At 48.5% G+C, this 27,454-nt stretch overlaps 2 protein-coding genes across 3 annotated transcripts in view; both read left to right on the top strand.

The window, feature by feature from the left end:
- The window catches only part of GABRR2 (gamma-aminobutyric acid type A receptor subunit rho2), a 40,849-nt gene extending 16,681 nt beyond the window's left edge, over positions 1-24,168 (top strand). Inside the window, exons 3-9 of one of the 2 annotated variants that reach the window (XM_055135929.1) lie at positions 10,735-10,802; positions 11,967-12,190; positions 13,857-13,939; positions 14,126-14,266; positions 16,708-16,860; positions 20,012-20,208; positions 22,358-22,756. In XM_055135929.1, the coding sequence (XP_054991904.1) occupies positions 10,735-10,802; positions 11,967-12,190; positions 13,857-13,939; positions 14,126-14,266; positions 16,708-16,860; positions 20,012-20,208; positions 22,358-22,669 (1,178 nt within the window). In that variant the 3' untranslated portion in view covers positions 22,670-22,756. Of the gene's footprint in view, positions 1-10,734; positions 10,803-11,966; positions 12,191-13,856; positions 13,940-14,125; positions 14,267-16,707; positions 16,861-20,011; positions 20,209-22,357 lie in introns of both variants that reach the window. The other variant, XM_055135930.1, reaches the window with a different exon arrangement.
- On the top strand, positions 8,503-9,180 carry LOC101543982 (60S ribosomal protein L19). The gene is given in 2 exon segments (XM_012932099.2): positions 8,503-8,922; positions 8,924-9,180. Coding segments are annotated over 2 exon segments (597 nt in total). The 3' UTR covers positions 9,101-9,180.
- Positions 24,169-27,454: the final 3,286 nt, after the last annotated feature.

The raw sequence follows: 27,454 nt of genomic DNA, 5'->3' as shown, positions 1-27,454 counted from the left end.
TTAAGAAGAGCAGTGGATTTTCACAAGTACTTGTGTTTCCACTCATTAAATCATGAATCTCCCTTGTCCCAGTCCTGCAGTGGCTGGCTGCGCACGTGGCCTGGTGCCTTCTGGGCTCACACACATGTAGTTGTGCTGTTTGTACATATCGTGGGCTCCAAAGGAAGGTGCTTCCACAGCTAAGTCTCCCAGGGACCCTGACCCCTCTGTTCTGAAATGCTTATTGTTTTGAAAATGCCTATTCAATATTTCCCCTCCATTCTTGTGCTAGCTGTCAGGCATTTTTTTTTTATGGACTCATGAGTTATTTGTGAATTCTGTTTATGAGCCCTTTGCCAGTTCACTACATTCATCAGTGCTGTGAATATTTCCTCCTACCCTATGGCTTGGTGTTTCACTCCTTTTGTGATGTCTTCAGATCAATAGAATTACTAATTTTTTTTTCCACTAAGATCTTTTAGTGCATATGCATTAGTGCAACTGCATATATGCATTCAGAAAAGCACATAAATCACAGGTGTATAGTTTAGAATTATCAAAAACGAGTACCACCACATAAGTGGTCTATTGTGTTAACTTTGAAGTCTTTGAAAATAAGTGTCTATGTTTTAATTTTCAACAGAAATGTCCCTGTGAATTACTCAGCTTGCTGTTAGAAGAAGTGGAGGTGATTGACTGTCCACTTTTAAAACCAGCATTGCATTTAGAAGTGATGCCCTAGTATTTTATCCTGCTATTTTAAGTCGCTGAGTGTGTTTAGGATTTCTGATTGGTTTGTTAACTGAAGGATTCACATTTTCCAAATCATTAGGCATTTAGATATTGGTTTACAATATATTGTCCTACATAGTCTTTTTTATTGTCTAATCTATACTGTATTTTTGTTCCTTTGTTTGTTTGTTTGTTTTGTTCTTGGGTCACATCTGTTAATGCACAGGGGTTCCTCCTGGCTCTGCACTCAGGAATTACTCCTAGCAGAGCTCAGGGGATGATATGGGATGCCAGGGATCGAACCTAGGTCAGCCATGTGCAAGGCAAACGCCCCACCCGCTGTGCTATCACTCCAGCCCCTCCTGTTCCTTTTTGGCTTTCTTTTTGCCTGATAATTTAGGTTACTCCTACTTTGGCTCTGCTATTATAATTTTGAGAAGATATGCTCTTAGGGTTAGGAATGTGGCTCAAATGGTAGAGCCCATGCCTTTTATGTACAAGGCCTTGAGTTTGGTCCCTGGCATTGCAGGCCCACCCCTGCTGGCACTGCCAGGTATGCCCCATCCCACCCCCAAATACACAGCCTTATGATTTGTGTGTGTGTGTGTGTGTGTGTGATTTCCCAGGAAAACACCAGGAATGCTTGTTGTTAGTGAACTATTGTACCTGTATATTAATGAACTACTTGTACTATTATCCTGGACAGCATGAAGATCTAAGGAACACTTTCCTCCATTACTCTCTCTTCTTTTTTTTTTTCTTTTTGGATCACACCTGGTGATGCACAGGGATTACTCCTGGCTCTGCACTCAGGAATTACTCCTGGCGGTGCTCAGGGAACCATATGGGATGCTGGGAATCAAACTTGGATTGGCCACGTGCAAGGCAAACACCCTACCCACTGTGCTATCACTCCAGCTTCACTCTCTCTTCTTATGCTCATGTTTTTCTATTGTGTCTTGGTTTGGGCCTCTCTAGCAGTGCTGGGGGCAGAGTGGGGGGGGGGGAGTAGGACTATACCTGGCAGTACTAAGGAGGTCTTTAGGTACCGGAGATGGACACAGTGGCTCTGTCCATGTTAGCTTTGTGCTTCCCTTGAGCTCTCTCCCCAGGCTCTACATGGGTTTTTGCTATAATTTTTTTTTAAATGTCAGAAATCAAACCCAGGACCACATACATAAGGCTCCAACAGTGTACAACTGAGCCTTGTTCCAGCCCCTTTGTGCGTATCTGTGTTTTATAACCCTACAATATATTATGGATACTGTTTTTTATAGGCAGTGTTTAGAGTTATGCATGTGCTCGCCATGTTTGGTGTTCTCGTGTTGCTCTGGCATGTCCAGCTCTCCCTCCTTCTTGCTATGCAAGACACACTTTGATATAGAACACAACAATTGTTGGCAAACTCAGTTTTAGTTTGTCATTTCACCACACATGGTTCTTGAAGAGTCAGTGGGGGATAAATTACATCTATTTTTGCTTTTTTTCAGGGGCTATGCCCAGCAGTTCTCAGGGGATACTGCGACATCTGTGCTCAGGGGTCAAACCCTGTGGTGCAGAGGGGACCAATAATTGAACCAAGTTCCTCCTACATGCAAAAAAAAAGTGCTCTACCTGCTGAGATATTGTGTAGATCTGACATACTTTTTTGGGAAGAGGGAAAACTCTCAGCAGTGGTCAGGGTTTAACTCTTGGCTCTGTACTAGGAATCTCTCCTGAAGGTGCTCAGGGGACCACATGAGGTGCCAGCAATCAACTTAGGACCATTTGCATGGAAAGAATGCATTCTACCTACTGAGGTAGAACATTCTTTTTTTTTTTTAATTAAAAATTAAATTTTTTTTTTGGGTCATACACAGTGATGCACAGGGATTACTCCTGGCTCATGCACTCAGGAATTACTCCTGGAGGTGCTCGAGGGACCATATGGGATGCTGGGAATCGAACCCGGGTCGGCCATGTGCAAGGCAAATGCCCTACCCGCTGTGCTCCAGCCCCTAGATAAATTCTTAATGTGGGCTTCCAGGACTCTGTAAGGAGAAATAATGGCAGAAAAACTTGACTTTTAGTAAAGCCCTTGGCTAAGTTCGTGTTGCCTTGAGTTGTTACCTCACTGACTACATTTCCTAACTCCTGCCAAAAATTTCTGTCCACTTCATTAGATTCCTCATAATGGAAAAAACCCACAGCAGTGTCAAGGGGCCAATCACGAGGGCCTGGTCAGTTGAGCTGGTATATTGGGTAGGGCTTATTTTCACTCACAATCCCTTTTGGCCCAGGAAATGCAACACGAGTGACCACCACCAAAAGCATCTTAGATTCATTCCACGGTTAAATTAATCTTTGGTCACTGTGATTTCAGAAACCTTTAGCTGTTGCCAAATACTTTAGGACCCCCACATTTAGCTATGCATCCCCATAGGAGGTCATACTCCATAATTTAAGAAGTTTATTTTCCGACCTTCCAAACACCTGACAGAACTCAGCCCTACTCAAAAAACAAAATGGGAAGGAGGATCAAAACCAGCAATTGGCAAGATCCGAGGGTTAAAAGTAGGTAAGGGATATTTTTGATAACCTTTCAGTATCAATATTGCAAGCCACAATGCCCAAGAGGAGAGAGAGAAAGAGAGGGTGGGGAAGAGAGAAAAAGAGAGAGAGAAGAAGAAGAAGAACAGCACCTGCCATAGAAGCAGGCAGGGTCTGGGGGGTGGCGGGAGATGGGAGGGAACCTGGGAACACTGATGCTGGGAAATGTACACTGGCAGAGGGTTGGGTGTTGGAATACTGTGTGACTGAAATCCAATCATGAACAGCTTTGAAATGGTCTATCTCACAGTGGTTCAATAAAAAAGTTTTGGGGCTGGAGCGATAGCACAGCAGGTAGGGCCTTGCACATGGTCAACCCGGATTCGATTCCCAGCATCCCATATGGTCCCCCAAGCACGCCAGGAGTAATTCCTGAGCACAGAGCCAGGAGGAACCCCTGTGCATTGCCGGGTGTGACCCCAAAAGCAAAAAAAAAAAAAGGTTTTGTTTTTTTAAAGACCAGTCATTGGGAAGAATTTCCTCCTCGCAAAAATAAAGCCTGGAAGGACCCCGCACAGAGTTCAGGGAAGCATGGGAGCATTAGCAGTGGGGAGCAGGCAGGTCAAGGCGAAGGTCAGCTCCATGGCCATGCAGATCAAGGGGGGCAGGGCTGTCGGCTCTTGTCCCCAGCCTGAGGTGTGAGTCCTCTGTGCTTCCCCCCCAAGTCCGCCACCATGACAATCATCCCAGAACCCCGACACCACCCTCACACGCTTCATTGCATTTCTCTCAGAGGGACTGCTGGCGCTGCGAGAGCAAGGCTGAGTCTGAGAACAGACACTGAGACAGACACAAGGCAGACAGATACATTTTATCTAGAAAATGTCCTTCGCCAACCCCAGCTCCGGCTCAGACACTGGACACATTATCTGAGAATTGGACCAGCGAGAAGTGGTTCCAAAGAGCGTGATGGCGCCATTGTTTTGTCCACTTGGCTCCAGGGATGGAACGGCTGGGTGTGTCAGGGCACTGGGCACTTTGGAGACAGCGAGCGAGGGGGAACAGCGAGGGGGAACGGCATGTGTGGGTCCAGCGAGCACAGCGACTGTGAGGGGATTAAGAGTCTGAACTGTTTCAGTATCTCGGCTGAGTGAGACCCAGCGGGCAAGGGCAGTAAGCAGTCCACTTCCCTCTCAGCAGGATGGGAGTTCGTAGCCTGGGCAAGGGGCCTGGGGCCAGGGAGAGGCCCCCCACAGACCTGTTACTCACCCCAAGATGGGGAGCTCCCACTCAACCCATTTCTTGAGAAACAAGGGTTGGTGAGAGAAAAAAAGAGATTACCCGGGCACTAGCTACCTGAGAAGAAGACATACTTTTGTCCTCACAATCATACCCCTCTAGGGGAATTGGAGCGAAAGCATAGTGGGTAGGGCACGTGCCCTGGACGCAGCTGACCTGGGTTCAATTCCTGGTCCCATATGGTCCCCTGAGCACCTTCAGAAGTTATCCCTGAGTGCATAATCAGGAGTAACCTTGAGCACTACTGGGTGTGGCCCAAACACATAAATAAAACCAATCATTTTCCTCTCAGTTTGGAGTTATATAGACCTGGCTGAGAAAACTATAGCACTGAAGCACTGTCATCCCATTGTTCATCAATTTGCTTGAGTAGGCACCAGTAACGTCTCCATTGTGAGACTTGTTACTGTTTTTTGGCATATCAAATACAGCACGGGGAGCTTGCCAGGCTCTGCCATGTAGGCAGGATACTCTCGGTAGCTTTCTGTGCTCTCCAAGAGGGACAGAGGAATTGAACCCGGGATCAGCCGCATGCAAGGCAAACACCCTACCTACTGTGCTATTGCTGGAGGTGAAAGAAATGTTTGGTTATGAGAGCAGGAGGATGGAGGATGTGTCGGTTCCTGATGATTGGTCAGAAAATCCCCCTGCTCCAGGCTCTGTGCGATGACCTTGAAGTGTCTCTCAATGTGTCTCCCCAGAGGGCCTGTGCTGACTCTTCTCTGAGGGAGTGTGGAGTCTGGGGATATGGTAAGCCCTGCTGTGTTCTTCAGAGGCCTCTGCTTCTTCTTCACACCAGGACTGTTTTAACAAAACCAAGACTTAGAACAAGTCAAAGTGTGGCGAGTAAAGGGAGAGACACATGGAGGAGAGGTTGTCAGAAGTGGCAATGTGAGGAGCAAGATGGAGTCTCTCAGGCTCACTCACTCTCAGGGCCTCTCAGTCCTGCTCCTTACGTGGAACATTCCTCACATGGAACGTTTCCTTCGCTGCATCCTCAGAGTGCCACTGGGTCCTGTCGGAAGAGGAGATGGTGCGAGAGATGATGGTGTGAGGGAAGATGGGGTGAGAGAAGGCAGCTGGAGAGTGGGGGCTTCTCAGAGGCCCTGACCTGAGCCATCAGTTGAAGAACACAAGGAAAAAGAAATCAGCTTACCAAGAGAGGAAAAGAAACAAAAACAGAAAATAAAGCATCATACTAATTTTTTTTTAATATTTAAGAATATAGAAGATATTCACCAAATCATGGCTAGAGGCAAGTGAAACACCTCTATTCTACTGGGCTCAAGTAAAAACAAACAGGGCCAGAGTGCAGTCCGGCAGGTAGGGCATTTGCCTGGCATGCAGCCAACCCTGGTTTGATCCCCAGCATCCCATATGGTCCTCTGAGCACCAGCAGGAGTAATTCTTGAGTGCAGAGCCAGGAGTAACCCCTGAGCATCACCCAGTATGACCCAAAAAGCAAAAAATAAAAAAATAAAACCAGATCAAACAAAATAGCTCTTTCATGACAGTAATAGCAAGATTATAGGAGGGGTTTTTGAGGAGTCAGTGAACCCACCCTATATCCTGGCTACTTCCTTTTTTTAAAAAAAAATAATATAGGAGTACTGCTATTTGTTCAGCCATTGATTAGGTTGATCGAATTGGGTGTGCACTCCACATTACTTTTTATTTTTTAATTGTATCACCCTGAGATAAGTTACAAAGCTTTCATGTTTGAGATTCAGCCATACAATGATGGAACACCCATTCCTCCACCAGTGCACACTTTCCACCAGCTACATTCCAGTCCTCACCCTGCCTCTGTGGCAGACAATTTCCCCAGTACTATCTCTATTTTGCAGCATTATGTTTTGCTCGAAATTTCCCACCATCATTCAAGCCTACCTGCCAGGGGCAGACACTTCCATTGCTCATTTTGAATATCATGAGTTCGCATGGCCGCAATTGTAAATGTAAATTTCTAGATTGTAAATGGTTGGGTTCCAGAGACATCTCTGTATGGCACTAATACATTTTGGGATTCAATTGGGAGTCTCTGGGCCAGGGCTGTTGGTGCGCTAAGAAGGCACCCCGGCTGGGGCTGGAGCGATAGCACAGCGGGTAGGGCGTTTGCCTTGCACGCGGCCGACCCGGGTTCGATTCCCAGCATCCCATATGGTCCCCTGAGCACTGCCAGGGATAAATTCCTGAGTGCAGAGCCAGTAGTAACCCCTGTGCATTGCCGGGTGTGACCCAAAAAGCAAAAAAAAAAAAAAAAAAAGAAGGCACCCGGAGGCAAACTGTGGGTGTGACAGCCAGTCTCCTGGGGTGGGCGGGGACCCAAAGTGGGGCAGCCCGGGTCCTCTGACAGGCTACTTCCTTAAGGATCTCTGACCCCCACATTTGACTGGAATCAAGGATAGAACCTTCTCACTCCAGCATGTCAGAGTCTCTGCTCTTCCTTTCCACCTGCCACCCACATCTCCATCTCTCCCGGTGTTTCTTTTATGCTCCTCCCAGCTCCCGAGCAACAGCTCTCTAGTTTAGACCACTCAGGGCTCAGGGCTGGGGGCTGCTCTCCCCCAGTGCCTGCTCCTCACAAGACCCAGTCCAGGTGTCACCATCTCTGAGACATTTCCTTGTGAGTGTAATAGCATTTGTTCGACAGACATGGATTTTGACTTCCCCATTCTAGTTTGATTTTTTTAAAAAAATCAGGGTCACATCTGGCAGATTCCAGGTGAGCAACTTGGGCCAGATGGTTCTGTTTGGTGCTTGGAGGCCCCAGGGCCATACCAGCAGCATTGAGGGGGGCGTGTGTGCGAGGGACAGTACTCTGGGCCTTGCACAGTGCTCAGCATGAGCTCCACTGCTTGTGCTAGCTCCAGTGCCTCCAGGTTTTGGGGTTTTTGTTTGCTTGGGGGATCACACCCAGCAGGGTTCAGGGCTTACTCGTAAATCTGTGCTCAGGAATCATTCCTGGTCAAGCTCAGGGGACCATATAGGATGCTGGGGATGAAACCCTGGTTGGCTGCGCACGAGACAAGCACTCTATCCTCTGGACTATCTCTCTAGCGCCTCTACATTTTTTTTAACATTAAGCTAAAAATTATTTTAGGGAAGTGTAACACATACACCATACTAAAATATAAAAAAATATATAAGATTACAATGATATATAATACATATATAATAAGATTACACTCACTGCATCATCATGAATGTAATCATCTCCTCTGCTCAAACATAGAACTGGAAGCTGTGGCTAATCCCATAGATAAACAGGATTCTATGTCTTGTTACCAATCAGATAAAATGTAGTGCCCTTTCCTTTCCTTACTTTTTCTTTTTTTATTTAAAAAATTTTATTTTATTGAATCACCGTGTGGAAAATTACAATGCTTTCAGGCTTAAGTCTCAGTTATACAATGCTGAAACAACCATCCCTTCACCAGTGCCCATATCCCACCACCAAAAAAAAAAACACAGTACACCTCCCATCCCGTTCCCCCACCCACCCACCCCCGCCTTGTAACTGATAAATTTCACTATTATTGTTAGGAGTACCCCACTAGAGTCAGACCTGTTGTGGAGAGATATGAGGTTGCGCAGCCGCAGTATCGGCTGCGCGGTTTTGGATTTCTGTACTTTAGCAACTAAGTCCAGGGAGATTTCTTCCAGATATTGGATCATTGCAAGCTTGTAAACCCCATCTGTGGTCCTCATAATATGGCGGTCACCACGCCATTCACCCCCGGCAAGGAAGAGGCGAGAGAGAGAAATACCTTTCCCCTCCTGGGCGGGCATGGGGCTGCGGCTTAGTTCTCAGTCTGGAGACATTCTGCGAGGAGCTGCCCATGCCGAAAAATTTAGCTGGTGTCTGCTCGTGCAGCTGTGGAGAGGCCTCACACACGTGCATCCCTGGGATCACATCTTGGCGGCAGCCGGTTCTTTCCTTTCGCCACTGCGGCCGCAGCCATGAGAACGCTCAGGCTCCAGAAGAGGCTCGCCTCCAGCGTGCTGTGCTGTGGCAAGAAGAAGGTCTGGCTGGATCCCGAGACCAATGAGATCGCCAATGCCAACTCGCATCAGCAGATCCGGAAGCTGATCAAAGGTGGGCTGATAATCCGGAAGCCTGTGACGGTGCATTCCTGGGCTCAATGCCGGAAAAACACATTGGTGCGCCTCGAGGGACGGCATATGGGCACAGGTAAGCGCAAAGGTACTGCCAATGCCCGAATGCCACAGAAGGTAACTTGGACGAGGAGGATGAGGATTCTGCTCCGGCTACTCAGAAGATACCGGGAATCAAAGAAGATTGACCGCCACATGTATCACAGCTTGTACCTCAAGCTGAAGGGGAACGTGTGCAAAAACAAGAGAATCCTCCGAGAATCCTCAGGAGCATATCCGCAAGCTGCAGGCAGACAAGGCCCGCAAGAAGCTCCTGGCTGGCCAGGCTGAGGCCCGCAGGGCTAAGGCCAAGGAAGCACGCAAGCGCCGTGAGGAATGGCTCCAGGCAAAGAAGGAAGAAATCCTCAAGACTCTGTCCAAGGGGGAAGAGACCAAGAAGTAAACAGCACAAGGAACAAGACAACTTTACCTGTCTGTACAGAGGGCCTCCGTTGCTGTTGATCATTGAATTAAACAAGACTTCATCTGAAAAAAAAAAAATGTAGTGCCCAGTTTGAGGGCTTTGTGCTCTCATACTTCTGACCTGATGTGTTCCTGAGAACATTTCACAATCAGATGGAGAGATGGTGCCCAAAGGCTGCAGGCTCGTGTTTAATCCTTGGCACTGCCCAGTCCCTCAAGCACTTCCAGGAGTGACTCCTGAGCCCTGAGCCAAGAGTAGATCCCACACACCACCGGATGTGGCTCCCATCCCCCGCCCTACCCTGCCTCCCAACACACACACACACACACACACACACACACACACACACACACACACACACTATCATCACCATTCAAAACAAAACAAGACCAATTTAAACTGGGCAGGAAAATGCAGGTATTGGGCACTTGCCTTATGCACAGCCAACCCTCATTCAGTCCTCAGCCCCAGATATGGTCCCCCAGCCTGGGCACTGCCAGGAGTAATTTCTGATCATAGAGCCCTGAGCACCAGGGCTGAAACGTCAAAACCTAAAATGTCAGGTACATGCATTTGTGCTTCACTGTGACCCACTGTGCACAGAGATTGTGCCATACAAGATCAGGAATTTCTTAGAGGAGGGCCCCCAGCTTTGGGGTAGTTGCTCTGTGGGTATGGATCCCTGGGCAGACAGCACCCCAATTCCCCACGAGAAGCTCTTAGGACATTATGGTCTGTAATACCGATACAAGAGGTTATCCTATTTGTTCCTTTAGGTTACTTGCAAACTATAATGTCAAAATGCAGAGAGAGAGAGAGAGAGGGAGGGAGGGAGGGAGGGAAGGGGGAGGGGGAGAGAGAAAGAGAGAGAGAGAGAGAGAGAGAGAGAGAGAGAGAGAGAGAAGTGCCTGCCATAGAGGCAGGCTGGGGTGTGGGTAAGGGGTGGCAGAAGGAAAACTGGGGTCATTGGTGGTGGGAAATGAACACTGGTGGAGGAATGGGTGTTGGGACTTGGTATCACTGAAACCCAATCATGAACAGCTTTGTAACTTCATCTCAGAGTGACTCTAAAACTTTAAAAAAGAAGGAGAAAAAGAAGCTCTTAGGAGTCATTCTCTCTCTCTTTTTTTTTTTTTTTTTTTTTGCTTTTTGGGTCACACCCGGTGGTGCACAGGGGTTACTCCTGGCTCTTCACTCAGGAATTACTCCTGGTGGTGCTCAGGGATGCTGGGAATCGAAGCCGGGTTGGCCGTCTGCAAGGGAAACGCCTTACCCGCTGTGCCATAGCTCTAGCCCAGGAGTCATTCTTGAGGCTTGCTTGACCTTTAGGAGTCACTGGCAGACAAATGACCAGGTCTCCACAGAAGTACAGAGCCACCTAATTACCTCCTGTCCCTGCTGAGACGGCCAGAAGCCGAGATCAGCTCAGTCACAGAACAGGGCAGATACACTCACCAGGGCCCCAGGAGGATGACTGCAGCCTTTGGCTCCCTTGGGCGCCTCAGGCATTAGGAAGCTGCTGGAAGTCCTGGAAGAAAGGTCCCCAGGTTCCTTCCTGCTCAGGCTCAGGAGCAGGGGAACTGACTGACTGAGCTGTGTCTGCTTCTCTGCAGGCCCAGCCATCCCCGTAGGCGTGGACGTGCAGGTGGAGAGCCTGGACAGTATCTCGGAGGTGGACATGGTATGCAGTGCCCTTGGGCAGCCTCTGGTGGCCTTTCCTGGCTAAGGCTCCATGAGTGGGGGTTGGAAGCTGACTAAGCCTGGGGTGGCAGGGAGGGGGACAGGCCAGAGGGGTGGAGATAAAACCCTGACGGGTGGGGGAGCATACCTGATTTGTGCTCAGGGGCTATTCCCAGCTCTGAGCCCAGCAGTGAGCTCTACTGCTGCTTGGGCCAATCCTAGGAGGTGCCGGGTTCCCCATGGGGTCCGCTGCACGCAAAGCCAGCTCCCTCTCCTCTCAACTACGGCGCTGGCTCCTAAGACTGGGATTTGGGACTGACCCAGGGGCAGCGATGTCTAGAAAAGGGGTTTTCAAGCTTCCAGGGCAAAAGGAACCTCGGGTGTGGGTGTTGCTCAAATGCAGAGTCTGGGGCTTGTCCCAGACTCCCAGATTTTGCCACTGGGGCTTAGGTCCTGCCCGGGACAGCTCATGCCTCCGGTGACTGAGGCTCAGGAGAAACAGCAGGATGTGCAGGTGGAGCTGTGCGGGCCTTGGGGAGAGGGTGTGGGCAGGGGAGGTCTCTACCCGCAGATAATGAGAGGGGAGGCTCTCTGCAAAGCCAAGGACTTGGAGGCTCAGGAGACGGCAGGGGTTGATGAGAGACAGAATAGAGAGGGAACAGGGCTGGAGAGGTACCAGTCAGGGGTCTCATTCATGCCAGGGAGGTCACACAGACAGTGGAGGACAAGCGAGAAGCCTAGAGCCAAAGCAGGTACTGGACCTTGGGGCCACCTGCCCTGCACCTCTGCATCCTTCCTCCATCCACCCTGCACCGGGTCTCAGCGCTGGCTGTGGGGAAAGGTCACACTATGACCCCTCCTTCCCTGAGAAATGTGTATGTGACCCCAGGCCTGAAGATAAATGAAACAGGTGACTAGAGAGCCGACGTGGTATGATAAGGGGCTAGTGTGCATGATTTGCACACATGCTTTCCATCTGCACAGCCTGGAGTTGAGGCTGGGCTTTACCTCACGAGGCACAGACACAGCAGATCTCCCCTCCCTTCTCCCAGCCACGCTCCACCCAGGCTCCCGTCTGGGGAACTGAGTTCTGATGCCGCAGGCAGAGGTGGGAGCGGGTGGCTGGTAGGGAGGGAAGCTTTCCAAGTCTGTCCTGTCCCCCCAGGACTTCACCATGACGCTGTACCTGCGGCACTACTGGAAGGACGAGCGGCTGGCCTTCCGCAGCTCCAGCAACAAGAGCATGACCTTCGACGGGCGGCTGGTGAAGAAGATCTGGGTGCCCGACGTGTTCTTCGTGCACTCCAAGCGCTCCTTCATCCACGACACCACCACGGACAACGTGATGCTGAGGGTGTTCCCTGATGGCCACGTGCTCTACAGCCTCAGGTGACTGGTGGAGCCTGTGCTTCTGGAGCCCGTGCTCAGGCCCACTGGCCCTGAAGAGCTGGTGTCGTGGTTGGGTCAGTGGGGTCTGTAGTTGGGTTGGTGGGGTCCATCGGGCCTGTGGCTGGATCAGCTGGGTCTATGGTTGGGTTGGTGGGATCCATGGTTGGGTTGGTGGGGTCTGTGGTTGTGTTGGTGGGGTCTGTGGGGTCTGTGGCTGGATCAGCTGGGTCCATGGTTGGGTCGGTGGGATCCATGGTTGGGTTGGTGGGGTCTGTGATTATGTTGGTGGGGTCTGTGGGGCTCGTGGTTGTGTTGGTGGGGTCTGTGGGGTCTGTGGTTGTGTTCGTGTGGTTGTGTTGGTGGGGTCTGTGGGGCCTGTAGTTGTGTTGGTGGGGTCTGTGGGGTTCATGGTTGGGTTAGTGGGGTCTGTGGAATCTGTGGTTGGATCATTGAGATCCATGGTTAGGTCAGTGTGGTTCATGATTACTTCTGAGGGTTCATGGTTGGGCTAGTGGGGTCTGTGGCTGAGTCAGTGGGTCCATTATTGGAATGGTGAGGTCCTTAGTTGGGCCAGTGGGGTCAGTGGGGGTCTGTAGCTGGGTCGATGGGATCTGTGGCTGAGGCAGTAGGGTCCAAGGCTGGGTTAGTGGGGTCTATAGCTGGGGCAATGGGATCTATGGTTGGGTTAGTGGGATCCATGGCTGGCGTGATGGGGTCAGTGACTGGGTCAGTGGGGTTTGTAGCATCCCAAGTGCCAGATTCTGAAGATGAAGTGTCATCCCTGCTCACTGTACCTCTTTAGCTTGGAGTAGGCCTGAGTGAGCCATGGAAGATGCCGAGCTTCTACTTTTCACTTCTAAGAGTCTCTAGCTCTTATATTGGGATAAAGACTTTATTTTTATTGTGAGTCACATCCAGCAGTGCTTGGGGTTGCTCTTGGCAGTGCTCAGGACCATGTGGTGCCAGGGATCAAACCTGGACCTCCATGCAAAATATGTGCTCCAGCCCTTGAGCTTTCTTCTAAGTCCTGGAAATTAAGGTTTTAGGTTTGTTTGTTTGTTTGTTTGTGTTGGTGGAGGGAATATTGGGGCCACACCTGGTGGTTCTCAGAGACCATGTGGTGCCAGAAATCAAACCAGGATTTGCTGCATACAAAGCAAATGTCTTAATCCCTGTAGTTTCTCTCCAGTCCTGGTAATGGAGATTTTTTTAATAAAAGAATACTTAGCTACTATTTATTGTGTCTCATAATAGATTTCCTTCTGGACTTGGGGATACACAGTCCAAAGATGCCTTAGTCCACATCTTTCCTGGTCTTTCTTTGGGAAGACATTTTCTATGGTCACCAGAATTAGATGCGAATGCAGGGAAAGAGGTCCCCAGCCTGGCATCTCTGAGGGAGACTATGTCTTTTTGACTGAAAGCAATGGGCAAAGAAGAGTGCAGGTGTGGGCCATCAGCTGCCCACACCGTCAGTATGTGGAAGCCAAGAACATCTAGAGAAGGCTCAAGTCTAAGCATTAAGGTTCTGTAACTTCACTCACGGGGTTTCCTGATTTCTGAAGCTTGAGAAGGCAACTCTTGGTGATTCCATGATGCTTTACCTCTGGGAGAGAGGGAGAATCAGACTCTGCCCAAGTCCACAGATATGTTTGGGTTGTTTCAGGATCACAGTCACGGCCATGTGCAACATGGACTTCAGCCACTTCCCCCTGGATTCTCAGACCTGTTCCTTGGAGCTGGAAAGTTGTGAGTACAGGGAGACTAACCACCAGCCCACCTCCGTCCCTCCTGGGTCATTGCCCAGGGTGAGTGACCATGAAGGTGAGTGCTTCCGAGCACTTGCACTGTATCAAGACCCGCACACTGGGGTAAGATTTCCTGGCGCATCAGTCCACAAAGGAATCATATTAACGAGTTTTCCTCCTCCCAAAGATGCATACACAGATGAAGATCTGATGCTGTACTGGAAGAATGGGGACGAATCCCTGAAGACAGATGAGAAGATCTCCCTGTCTCAGTTTCTGATTCAGAAGTTTCATACCACATCCCGACTGGCCTTCTACAGCAGCACCGGTACCCCAGCGCGCCACCCGTTGACTGAGATATAGAAGGAAATGCTAGAAATTCCTCTTCAACTTAAGCTTTCCTGCTTCCAACAAAAATACTTTAAAAAATACAACAATTAGAAACAGTGTGAGGACTGGGGAGACAGTTTAGGCAATAAAGCATAGGCTGGCATGGGGGTCTCTCTAAGGTTGGTCCCCAGTTCCACTGGCCCTGAGCAGTGTCAAGTGTAACTCTCACAACCCTCAGCTATGTTGATGTGTGGCTCTGATAAGATTTTGGACTGGAGAGAAGGGTTATTTTGCTTGAGTTTGGGGGCCACAGCTGGCTGCACTCAGAGATAATTCCTGTCAATTCTCAGGGGACCATATGTGGTGCCAGGATCAAATATATATCGAGCATGTAGGGGAAGCACTTTAACTCCTGTACTATCTGTCAGGTCCCTCAGTAAAAAATTTATTTAAATTATTTTTCTTTTAATCAGAGTGTATAAAAAAAGTATTCCTGGGACGGGAGCAATAGCACAGCAGGTAGGGCATTTGCCTTGTATGAAGCCAACCTGGGTTCAATTCCCAGCATCCCATATGGTCCCCTGAGCACTGCCAGGAGTAATTCTTGAGTGCAGAGCTAGGAGTAACCCCTGTGCATCACCGGGTGTGACCCGAAAAAAAAATATTGCTACGTAAAATCATATGGCCAGAGGAAATTATTTTAGGAATGTAGAAGACACTATTACTGATCTTTGCATTAGTCTTGTGATTTTTACAGAAGTCAGGTCAAATTCTGTAATAGGAGATGACTTTGATTATAGTTGTAATGAATTTGGCTCAACTCTGACCCCTGAAATCATTTTGTTCTGTCACCACTATGTGTACCCCAGACTGAGATACAGAGGAGGACCATTTCTGAGTCCTCTCCCAAGGCTGAGCTAAGGTGAGAATAGGTGGGGCATGGATACAGCCTCAATGATGCTCTATACATTCACACTGCCCTTGGCACCATTATGGCCCATTGGTTAGATAATGATCTGTAGGGGTGGGGGACACACCAGGTGGTTCTCAGAGCTCATTCCTGGCTCTGTGCTCAGGGGTCACTCCTACTGGTACTCCGGGGACCATATGTGAAAGCAGGGATTTGAATCGGGATCAGCTGCATACAAGTCAAGTGCCTTACCCCTTATACTATCTCTCTGGTACTACAGTAGCACTGTAGCACTGTTGTCCCATTGTTCATCGATTTGCTCAAATGGGCACCAGTAACATCTCCATTGTGAGACTTGTTGTTACTGTTTTTGACATATTGGATAGACCACAGGTAGCTTGCCAGGCTCTGCCATGCGGGCAGGATACTCTCGGTAGCTTGCCAGGCTCTCTGAGAGGGATGGAGGTATGGAACCCGGGTCAACTGCATGCAAGGAAAATGCCCTATTCGCTGTGCTATTGCTCCAGTCTGGTACTATGGTATCAATCTTTTATAAGAAATATTAATTAGTGGTTCCCAAGTTGCATAATGAGCTGGAGCAATAGCACAGTGGGTAGGGCATTTGCCTTGCACGTGGCCGACCCAGGTTCAATTCCCAGCATCCTATATGGTCCCCTGAGCACCACCAGGGGTGATTCCTGAGTGCAGAGCCAGGAGTAACCTCTGTGCATCGCCAGGTATGACCCAAAAAAGCAAAAAAAAAAAAAAAGCAAAACAAAACAAAACAAGTTGCATAATGAGATAGATCATTTCAATATTCTCATTTTATAAATGACCAAATGGTGACTTTACAAAGAGCAGATGAAGCCTCAGAAGTGAAATATTTTAACACTACAGAATCACATGAATGACTTGTTTCTTTTGGGAATAAATGTGGAGACTGAGCCAACCAATTTCCCAATAGAGAGACAAGAGCCCAGCTCTGTTGGAACCTGCCTCAGTTGCACGGGCCCAAACAAAGTAGAACCATCCAACATCTTATACTTTTGAGTGTTAAGTCACCCAGAAAACAAAGCTATGTGGTTTGCAGATATCTAATATCAAACATCCCAGATGACATCTATCACTGCTTATATTTCCCTGATGCTGTGAAGAGAAGCTATAAAATATAGAATAAGACAGTGGATGGACTAGATATTCTGGCAAAATATTCCCTCTTTTTTTTGCTTTTTGGGTCATTCCTGGCGATGCACAGGGGCTACTCCTGGCATTGCACTTAGGAATTACCCCTGGCAATGCTCAGGGGACTATATGGGATGCTGGGAATCAAACCCGGGTTGGCCTCGTGCAAGGCAAATGCCCTACCCACTGTGCTATTGCTCCAGTCCCAAGATATTCCCTCTTTATGAGATATTTGGGGCAGGTTATTTGAAGCCAACAGATGACTCATGTGGCTTTAGAAGGACTCCTAGGGAAGATTGCTTTTGCCTTAGACTGGAGCTGACTCCCTTTTTCCTGTGCCCCCACAGGCTGGTACAACCGTCTGTACATTAACTTCACGTTGCGTCGTCACATCTTCTTCTTTTTGCTCCAAACCTACTTCCCCGCCACCCTGATGGTCATGCTGTCCTGGGTGTCCTTCTGGATTGACCGTCGAGCTGTGCCCGCCAGAGTATCTCTGGGTAAAAGCATTAGCAAGAGTTTAATAGGGTCATTGTTTTTGTTCACTGATCACTATGCACACACACACAAAGAATAGAAATGTTCTTTGGAGCTCTTACCTGATGGGCTGTCACTGGCAAAAGCCACAGTCTCCCCATAAGCCCTCAGCCCCCAAACACATACCTGCCTCCACTACCCACAGGTGATCTTTGTCCCTAGACAGGTGCTTCTCGACCTTTCTCCAGCTGTGGCCTCCTTCTTACTTTTTGTTGTAATGAAATTTGCTCTATCAATCACACCAGAAACAATGTTAGAAAGGACGGAGGTTTAATTATTTAAGATGGACTGCAAGAAGGCCCAGAGCAGAGGTAGAAGAGCTTTAAATAGGAAGATTCCTGGCAACCTACCACACTTGTGGGACAAAGGAGAGAAGAGCAAAAGAATGAGGGTCTTCCTTTGGTTACTTGGTGACAATACACGGAGGTACATTGAGGCAGGAGGGGTATAAGATGGGACTTATAAGATGGGACCCACTGTGGGGAATCTTTGTGATAGATACATTTTGTTTTAGAGCCCATATAAATAGTTATTAATCTATTTATTGTTTCAGTGCACCTCCTCCCCATCCCACTTAGGAAACAGGCAGATCTGGGTCCTTCTGTTCTGATCAGTTTTATGATTTATACATTTATGATTTATTTATCTCTGCCCAGTTCCCAGAACAGGTTGCTCAGAGCTCCCACCCCTCCCTGGTTATCTGTGCTTAGCTTCCTGCTCATGTTTCTCACTTTCCCATCACTACATTAAGACACACATCAAGGGGCTGGAGCAATAGTACAGCGGGTAGGGCGTTTGCCTTGCACGCGGCTGACCCAGGTTCGATTCCCAGCATCCTATATGGTCCCCTGAGCACTGCCAGGGGTGATTCCTGAGTGCAGAGCCAGGTGTAACCCCTGTGCATTGCCAGGTGTGACCCAAAAAGAAAAAAAAAAGATAAGAAAAAAAAAGATTAAAAAAAAAAGGTAAGAAAACACGCAACCCGGAGATTCTTGCAGTGATTTATTCAGAGACCTTCTCATGCAAACGGGAAAGAGAAGGAGGAATCCCCTAGCTAGGCAGCTTCCCTCCTTATATACCCCTCGCTGCTTGCTTACGCCCAAGTGTCTGCAGCTGACAGACTAGTTACAGCTCGTGGCGTGACAAGACATCCTGATTCCTTATCAGGTGTTATCTATGAAGCACGGTGTATTAACCACAAACAGGTGTCCACAAAGCACGGTCCTGTGGCGGCTCTCCACACACCATGATAACACATTTCTTAATTCAAAGGGTACAGGGAGAGTTTTCTTTCTGTGACCACTCCATTTCTGTACCCACCTTCCTGTGACCACCCCACCTACTGTCCTACTGGTCGGGCCCTAGTCACATGCATAATTCTCACCTGTGCTCTCTTGGAGTATTCTGGGGGCTCACAGCAGCCCCTACGACCCCTCGCTGAGAGAGACTGCTCTCAGGGGCGCTCTGCTAGAACTCTCCCATCTGCTCAGGAATCCTTTCAGAAAGACAAAGCCCATTTGACTCCTACAACTCACGCCATGATAACTCAAGACTTGGTTACTTGCGAGAATTTGGGGGTTGGAGAGATAGTACAGCAAGTAGGGCCCTTGACTTGCATACAACTACCTGGGTTCAGTCCCCAGCATCCCATAAGGTCCCCCAAGCACCGCCACGAGTGATTTTTGAGTGCAGAGCCAGGAGTTTGCTCTGAGCATTGCCCGGTGTGGTCCCAAACCCAAAGACAAGGAAATAAATGAAACACTTTGGACAAAGGCCCAATGTGTGTTCTCTAAGTACAGGAGCCGTAGTAGCTGGCCTTGTTCAGACTGGTGGCAAGTTTGGAAGCAGGGGCCAGACGGGATTTCTGGGACGGAGATGCTACACTCCCTGGTCTGTGGCTTTAGACCTTCACAAACTCTGGATTCTAGAGTGAGAATCTACAACCCGTCAATGTGGACACAATCGGGGTGGGCCCTGAGAACTGTGAGGTTGAACCAACGAAGCACAGAAAGGAAGAAAGAAGTGGGACAGTTTTCCAGGAATTTCCAATCTTCAAGGAATCTTTTAAGATTCGGGAGGCTTCTTTCAGTCACTGTTTATGACTCATGCCCCTAACCAGGTTTGACCCCTCTATCGCATATGGCTCCCCGAGTTCTGCCAGGAGCATTCCCTGAGCACACAGAGCCAGGAGTAAGCACTGAGCTCAACTAAGTGTAGCAAAACACAAACACACAAGAATTCTGACTAAAATAATATTCCCCTTTATTTATTTATTTATTTATTTATTTGATTTGTGTCACACCTGGCAGTGCTCAGGAGACCGTATACAGTGCCAGGGAATGACTCAGGGCTGGCTATGTGCAAGGCAAGCACTTTAATCCCAGAGCACTGCACTGTAGCACTGTCATCCCATTGTTCATCAATTTGCTCAAGCGGGCACCAGTAACATTTCCAGTGTAAGATGACTTGTTACTGTTTTTGGCATATCAAATATGTATGTATAGATAGACAGACAGATAGATAGATAGATAGATAGATAGATAGATAGATAGATAGATAGATAGATAGATAAATATCTTTTGGGGTGGGGTCACACGCGGCAGCGATGCTCAGGGGTTACTCCTGGCTCTGCACTCAGGAATTACTCCTGGCAGTGCTCAGGGGATCCACAGCTTGGAAGTGGATCTCTCTCTCTCTCTCTATATATATATATATATGTGTTTGTGTGTGTGTGTGTGTGTGTGTGTGTGTGTGTGTGCGCGCGCGCATGTGTGTATGTATATATATATCTTTTATTTTATCTTTTATATATAAGATATATATATATATCTTTTTGGGGTGGGGTCACACACGGCGGCAATGCTCAGGGGTTACTCCTGGCTCTGCACTCAGGAATTACTCCTGGTGGTGCTTAGGGGACCATATGGGATGCTGTGGATTGAACCCGGGTCGGCCATGTGCAAGGCAGATGCCCTACCCGCTGTGCTATCGCTCCCGGCCCGGGGATCTCTCTCTCTCTAGGTGGAAGAAATAGAGACTGTTAAATGTGACGGAGGGAAACACAGGGGGCTGCTCTCCCCTCTGCCCAGACTGAACCCAGCCTGACTTTGGCAGGTATCACCACGGTGCTGACCATGTCCACCATCATCACGGGCGTGAATGCCTCCATGCCCCGCGTCTCCTACATCAAGGCGGTGGACATCTATCTGTGGGTCAGCTTCGTGTTCGTGTTCCTCTCGGTGCTGGAGTATGCGGCCGTCAACTACCTGACCACGGTGCAGGAGCGCAAAGAGCGGAAGCGTCGAGACAAGGTGCGTTTCCTTGTTGAGCTGCTGGTTGGACGGGGGATGGACACATACACAACATCGAAAAGGGAAAGACAAAGGCCAAAGGGGAGGGACTATTTTAAAAGAGGTTCCCGCCTTTATTACCCAGGATCACAGAAAGCTGACTGTTGGCACAAAGGAAGAGGAGAATTTGTGTTCATGGTCAACTTGTGATAACTCTGTCAAAGTTCAGCAGGGCTGGGACGACAGGTCAAAGGACTAGAATGCTTGCTTTGTATGTGGTCAGCCTGGGAACCACGCCCAGCAGTGCTCAGGGATTATTCCAGCAAGGCAAGTGCCCTACCCATTGAACTATCTCTCCAGCCCTGCCTTTTTATTACTGATGCAGAATGGATGAGAATAGAAATAAGTAAACAATCATATCTGGTCAAAAAATAGATACTCTTGGGGGCAAAAAAAAAAATAGACACTCTCCCCAACAACCACAAGAGATTTCCTCAAATGTAAGAATGCTTCAAGGGACCAGAGAGATAAAATAAGGGTTAAGGCATTTGTCTTGCGCACACGTCTGACTCTGGTTCGATTCTCAGCACCACATATGATTCTCAGAGCCCTGTGAGGAGCGATCCTTGAGCACAGAGTCAGGAGTAAGACCTGAATACTACCAGAAGTGATCCAAAAAATAAAACAGAAGACTATTTCAAGCAATTCCAATTTTGCATGAAGTCATCCATCCACTTTTGCATTCTAAAGTTGTCCATTTGGGTATTTTAAGATTTAAGAAGCAGGCTGTGAAGCTTCACATTATGGCACTTTCCCAAATGGAAAACAGAGACACAGGACCATGAACCAGGGTCCTTAGAGGTACATTAAAACCACTAAGTTGAGAAGATTAAACCCAGGGTCAATTGGTGACAACAAGTAGGCCTCACACCCACAGCCAACAACAACGAGCCCAGGCAACAGCTGGAAGCTTCTGTGTTAACTAAGTAGCAGAAGGGTGTGGGGCAGGCTCTGGGGATGGAATATGCAGCCTCATGCTGGCAAGGCAGGGAGGGGCTCTGCCACTGAGCCACTTTCCCGGGCCCCTCAGGATTTCTTAGAAATATGCTGGAGCAATAGCACAGCAGGTAAGGTGTTTGCCTTGCACGTGGCCAACCCGGGTTCAATTTCTCCGTCCCTCTCGGAGAGCCCGGCAAGCTACCAAGAGTATCCCGCCCGCACAGCAGAGCCTGGCAAGCTACCTGTGGCATATTCCAATATGCCAAAAACAGTGACAACAAGTCTCACAATGGAGATGTTACTGGTGCCCGCTTGAGCAAATCGATGAACAATGGGATGACAGTGCTACTGTGATACAGTGATTTTCATACTTGCCAAAACAGTTGGGAGGCAGGATAATATACCAATACCTCCATCCCACATGGTGAACATCCATCCTTTCTTGTTTTGTGCAAGCTGTTTTTCCCATAATTTGTGCAGTTGGACCATTGAATAATACACGGAGGCCTTATGAACCCTTTACCCCTAAATGGAGCTCTCCCCTATCTAATCTTTTGACTCAGCACTGCCCCACACATGCTGATTCCCGTATCTGAGATCAAAACATGTGGTTTTCAAGTTCTGCGTCAGACATGTTGTGTAACCTCAGGAGTGATAAATTCTCTAGGTCCTAGTAGGTGTGACAGTTGAGGGTGTTTGAACTAATATCAAAAGATTTCTTGGCTGGAGAGAGAAAGTGCAGGGGCTAAGCATTTGCCTTGCACACAGCTGACCCAGTTTGAATCCCCAGCATCACTTATGTTCCTGGGACCCTGCCAAGAGTGACCCCTGAGCCCAGAGCCAGGAGTAAGTCCTGAGCTTCACCAGATATGACTCCAAAGCCAAACCAAACCAGAAAATAAGCAAAAGTTCTCAAACCTGGTATTCCGGAAGAATCACCTGGGAGTTTTGAGTCAGGGAGGACCTTAAGAAGGGTCAGTGTAACGCTTTTCTGGGCTGGCTCTCATAGGCTGCCTGGATGCAGCAGCCTGGGACCGAATGAGCCCAGAGTCTTTCTAGTCCTGCATCTCAGAGTAGCCCCGGGATGCCTGCCGTGGCTCTGGGTCTCTCCCTCTGCCGCTCCCTCGGGCCTGACCCCTCCTTCCCCCGACCCCTTGTGTTTCCTGCCCAGTTGCCCTGCGCGTGTGGGATCCTTCCGTCCAGAACCATGATGCTGGATGGGAGCTACAGCGAGTCCGAGGCCAACAGCCTGGCGGGGTACCCGAGGGGCCCGATTCTGACGGAGGAAGAAAGGCAAGACAAAATCGTGGTGCACCTAGCCCTGGCCAGCGAGTCTGGCTCCTCCAGGAAGAAGGGGCCGCTGAGGGGCCAGAGGGGGCTTCGCATCTTCCAGAACACCCACGCCATCGACAAGTACTCCAGGCTCATTTTCCCTGCCACCTTTATCTTTTTCAACTTAATTTATTGGTCAGTGTTTTCCTAGGGGGCCTGAAGAACCTGCTGAGGGATGCCCTGACCCCTCACCCTTGCAAGCAGCGCCCCCTCTCACTGGGGAGCCTGGGGGGCTCCAGCTGCCTCACCTCAACCTCCGTGGGCTAGCTTCCTCCCCCCTCATGCCTCTGTCCTTACATGTGCGCAGTTTCAGGAAAGTGCCCCCCTCCCCCTACTTAGTAAGGGTAAGAACCCAACGCCTCCGGCTTCCAGGGCCCTTCTGAAGCTGCCAGAGTTCAGCTGGAAGTGGGAAGTGAAGGAAACGTTGAGGGGGGAAGGGTTCGGGAGAGAGGATCATGGGAATTAGGATTCAAAGGAGGCGGAGAAGGAGGTAAAGGAGGACGATGAGGAGAAGGACAGGGAGGAGGACAAGAAGGAGGAGAAGGAGAAAGAGAAGGAGAAGAAGGAGGAGCAGAAGCTGTTTATCTCCTAGGCGGGAAATAATTTGACCCGTGTATCAGCTGGAGTCATTTTGTATTAGGCCACATCATCCTTTCATCAACCACTCACAATTACTAGCACCACAACCCCCCACAACATACACACACACACACACACACACACACACACACACATACACACACAACAGACACTGGGTAATTGACAAATAGGTGTCTCTTTCCAAAACGTCTCTAAACCTCCATTCAGTCTGGCTGTCTCTCTGAGCAGACAGAAGGATGCAAAGCCCTGGAGAGATTCAGGCTGCCTTCTTGATGCTGCTGACTAAGCACAGAGAGAGAGCCCAGGACAGCATCACTTTGCCGGCTTCCCCAACCAAGGCCAGGGAACATTTCTGAAGGAACAGAGGAAGGACAGGAGTGACACGGATGCCTGTGGGGAGGATCAGGAGATGCAGAGAGATGAGTCTGCAGTGCAGTGGGCAGAAAAACCCCATTAGTGTCGATTTTGGATCAGTATTTCTGGGTCATGAGTTTCTGTTCTGTTATTGTTCATTTAGGGCCACACCCAGTAGTGCTGGGACCTACTGTGCTTAGGGACCATTAGGTACCTGGGCTTGAACCCACGTTGATCACCAGCAAGGCAAATGCCTTAACCTCTATACTGTCTTCCAGTTCCATCATTTCTAGTGTAAAATGAGGGACCGAGTCAGTGAAGGGCTAGCACTGAAATCCATCTTGACACCAGCTGACATAGCCCATTTCTCCTCTCAGACCTGTGTCTCAAGAAGCTTGAGGTGATGAGCACGAAGCAATATGGGGGTGGAGTTCCAAACACAGTCCCCACCCTAGCTAAGTTTCTCCCCGAGTGCCTGTTCCAGTCTCTCTAGGCCTCCCATTCTAGTCTCATGCTGCTCCTCATTCCCGTCTCCTCCTGTCTCTCTCGCTCATCTCTCATCTCTACGTTCCCTCTTGCATCCTGGCTCTCTCTCTCCACGTGCCTGCTCCTGTATTCTTCTTCGATATTCTTCTCTCTCTGTCCCCCTAGCTAGTCTCTCCATGCTCTATCTTGCTGCCCTACTCTCTCTCTCTCTCTCTCTCTCTCTCTCTCTCTCTCTCTCATCTCTCCAACTCTCTCGTCTCTCTCCAACTCCCCAGCACTGGGGGTAGACGCTACACCCAGTCAGGTAGCAAAATTAACATAAGAAAGCCCTTCCTGACCACCCACCAGCTCAAGGGCAGAAATACCACCTAGGGGCCATTCCTCTTCTCCTTAGTCCAATAACTTAATTAACATCTTGATTAACATCTTAATTCTACTTCTTAATATTAGTTATTGTGTATGGACATAGTAAGAGATATATTGAGCTTGTAGGGTGGCTTTCCCGGGGAACATCTTGCCATGGACTCAGACTACAGTGCTCAGACCAGATTAATCTTTCCTAACCCTAGCAGGGTCCGAATCTAGAATTGCTTTTTGGATCATGAGAGTATTTGTCCATGACCATGCTCTTTACTTATAGCTAAGCATCATGGCACTTTGGCCAGGCCCATTTTGATGCCAGAGTAGCACATAGCTCACAGCTTGCCCTGGGTCCATCCAGTCCCTTGTTGAGACTCTGCTTTTGGGGTGCTAGGAAGTAAGGGCAACTGAGGCTTAAGTCAAGAGAACAGATGACCAGGAAGTAAATATCATTCAGAGTCAATTAACTCCCAAGTTACTAAAGCATAGCATTAACTGTCTTCTTGTGTCCATACAAAAAGGACATTGCTCTGAATTAACTATGCAAAGGACTTAAGGAGAAGAGAAAAACAATATTTAGAAGTCAACAGAACACAAAGAAGTTACAAATAAACACAGAGGAATGGGAGCACTGTGATGGGAATAACCTAAGCTTCCTGTGACAAGGTGAAAAGGACAAACCAATGTTATCCTACAATTTTATTTTATTTATTATTATTATTTTTTAATGAGTCACCATGAGTTTTTTTAACCCTGTTTTTAGTGTTTGCTTATGAGCTCAAGAATGTCTCTGCTTGGTCAACTTTATCGGAGAGAAACTCCAAAAAATAATAGTGAGTTTTTTGTTGAAACATTGAATGTAATCAAAGTAAAGTGAAACTAAAGTGAAATTTACCAGTTACACAGGCGGGGTGGGGGGCTGGGGAGGTGGGGGGGAGGGAGGGACATATACTGTGATTCTTGGTGGTGGAATATGTGCACTGGTGAAGGGATGGGTGTTCGAGCATTGTATAACTAAGACTTAAACCTGAAAGCTTTGTAACTTTCCACATGGTGATTCAATAAAAGAATAAATTAATTTAAAAAAATAAGAGAAGAATAAAATATAAAATAATGAAAAAAAGAACATCTCTGCTTAGTAGAATTACTTTAAGACTAGAAGGTAAGGTTACTGAAGGTGGGGTGGAGGGGTTCTCTTCTTGGGATGAGAGCACCATTGCCAGGGAACCTCTGGGGAACACTACCTCAGGTTTTCCACTCACTCAAGGATGCTATTTTATTCATCTCTCACTGCCCAGAGCACCTGCTATTCAGGCTCGGAGTGCTTGGTTCTTTGGTCGAGAGCAAATAAATATGAGAACAGCAAAAGAGAGCAGAACCTGGTCTTAAATTAAGCAAGTGTTGGCCTGTGGACTCCGTTCTACAGCTGAAGATGCCTACGAACAGGGCTCCTCAGTTCCTAAGGAGCATCTAGAACTTCTAGATTAGGAGCCTGTAGAAAGATAATCCTCTCACCTACTCCCCTCAGCAGGCCTTGGGACTCCACTCAGTTCCTCGTGCTTCCCGTCTGCTCTGCTTTCCCGCCTCCTCGGTGCCGCCCATCGCCTCTGTCCCCACAGCTGTTCCCTGTTGACCCTACTCCTAGACACTCACGTCCCATGCCTGGTCCTCAACAGACCCACTTTCTGCCACAGCCACAGAGCTGGATAGTTGCTGAATGGCTGGTTACAGACCCATAGAATATTTGCACCATTACAGAAAATGCTGTGAGACGATGCTGTTGAGGCAGAACTGAGCAGGGGCCCAAGCATGACAGCAGAGTCTGGGGCGGTCAGTCTTACAGGAGATGAGAGACCAGCTCTGTCCACAGTGCTGGGGTGAGGGCAGGTCTGCCCCCGGCCTTAGGCGCACCGACAAGATCAACATCCCCTCCATGCATTGCTGTTCTCATGGACAAAGAGTGAAGGCGTGTCAGCAAGGGTCACTGGATGGTTCCAGCTTCCTGGACTCAGGTGGACATCTGGACACTCTGCAGCCTCTGCTCGACCTCAGTGCTGCACAGAGAATGATGATCCAGCTGTCATCAAATACATCCTGTGGCTCTGGTTGTCTTATTTAATGATAGCTATTTAATATTTCATGCTTCCACTCTGCTTCTGACAACGTTGTCTTCATAAATGCAGGCTCATAAAACATGAAGGCCTGTTCACAGTTTTTAAAAAATGTTTTTTCTTTGCTAGCTTTGTGTATTTAAACTAGAGTCAGTGCCAAAGAAAATATATTTAGAATCAAACAGCATTATATTGTGTACCGTGGATCCATTCAACACCGCCTCACTGGGTATGACAGTCAGGCCTGACTTGAGAAAAGGAGAAGTCTGTTGTTGTTATTTGGGGGCCATACATGGTGATGCTCGGGGTTAATCCTAGCTCTGCACTCAGGAATCACTGCTGGTAGATTCAGGGGACCAAACAGGAGACCGGGAATCAAACTCAGGTTGGCCACATGCAAGGGCAAGCACCCTACCAGCTGCACTATCTCTCCGGCCCCAGGAAAAAAGTAGAAATTTAAAGGCCATACTGAGGAGACCACGAAGTCTGAGAGATGCTGCCTGGTTTTGATCCCTGACACCACACGCTTCCCTAAAGGCCACAGGAAGCGACCCCAGCACGGAGTTGAGGGTAGTTCAAGTACTGTTGGGTGTGGCCCCCAAACAGATGAACAACAACAAAATCAAGAGATCATACTGGGGACAGAAACCAAAAACAAAGGAAATGCTGAGTACATGGACCATTTCACATCAGAGGCAAGATGTGAAAATAGAAGTAAACAGAGTTATTATTAGGGATGGTTGAGAGTTCCTTAACTCACATGCCATGCTCACAACCCACCCAGGTTTGATCCCTGGCACCTCATATGACCTCCTAGCCCCACTAGGCATGATCTCTGAGTGCAGAGCTCATAAGTAAGCCCTGAGCACTGCTGGGTGTGGATCAAAAAAACAAAACAAAATACATACAAAAAAAAAGGTTTAGGGGCTGGAGCAATAGCACAGCAGGTAGGGCGTTTGCCTTGCACACAGCCTACCTGGATTCTATTCCCATCATCCCATAAGGTCCCCTGACCACTGCCAGGA

The sequence above is a fragment of the Sorex araneus genome, chromosome 4 (genome assembly GCF_027595985.1).
Source record: "Sorex araneus isolate mSorAra2 chromosome 4, mSorAra2.pri, whole genome shotgun sequence".
Taxonomy (NCBI): domain Eukaryota; kingdom Metazoa; phylum Chordata; class Mammalia; order Eulipotyphla; family Soricidae; genus Sorex; species Sorex araneus.
Note: the sequence above shows the minus strand (reverse complement) of the source record. Positions and strands in the feature narration are given on the sequence as shown.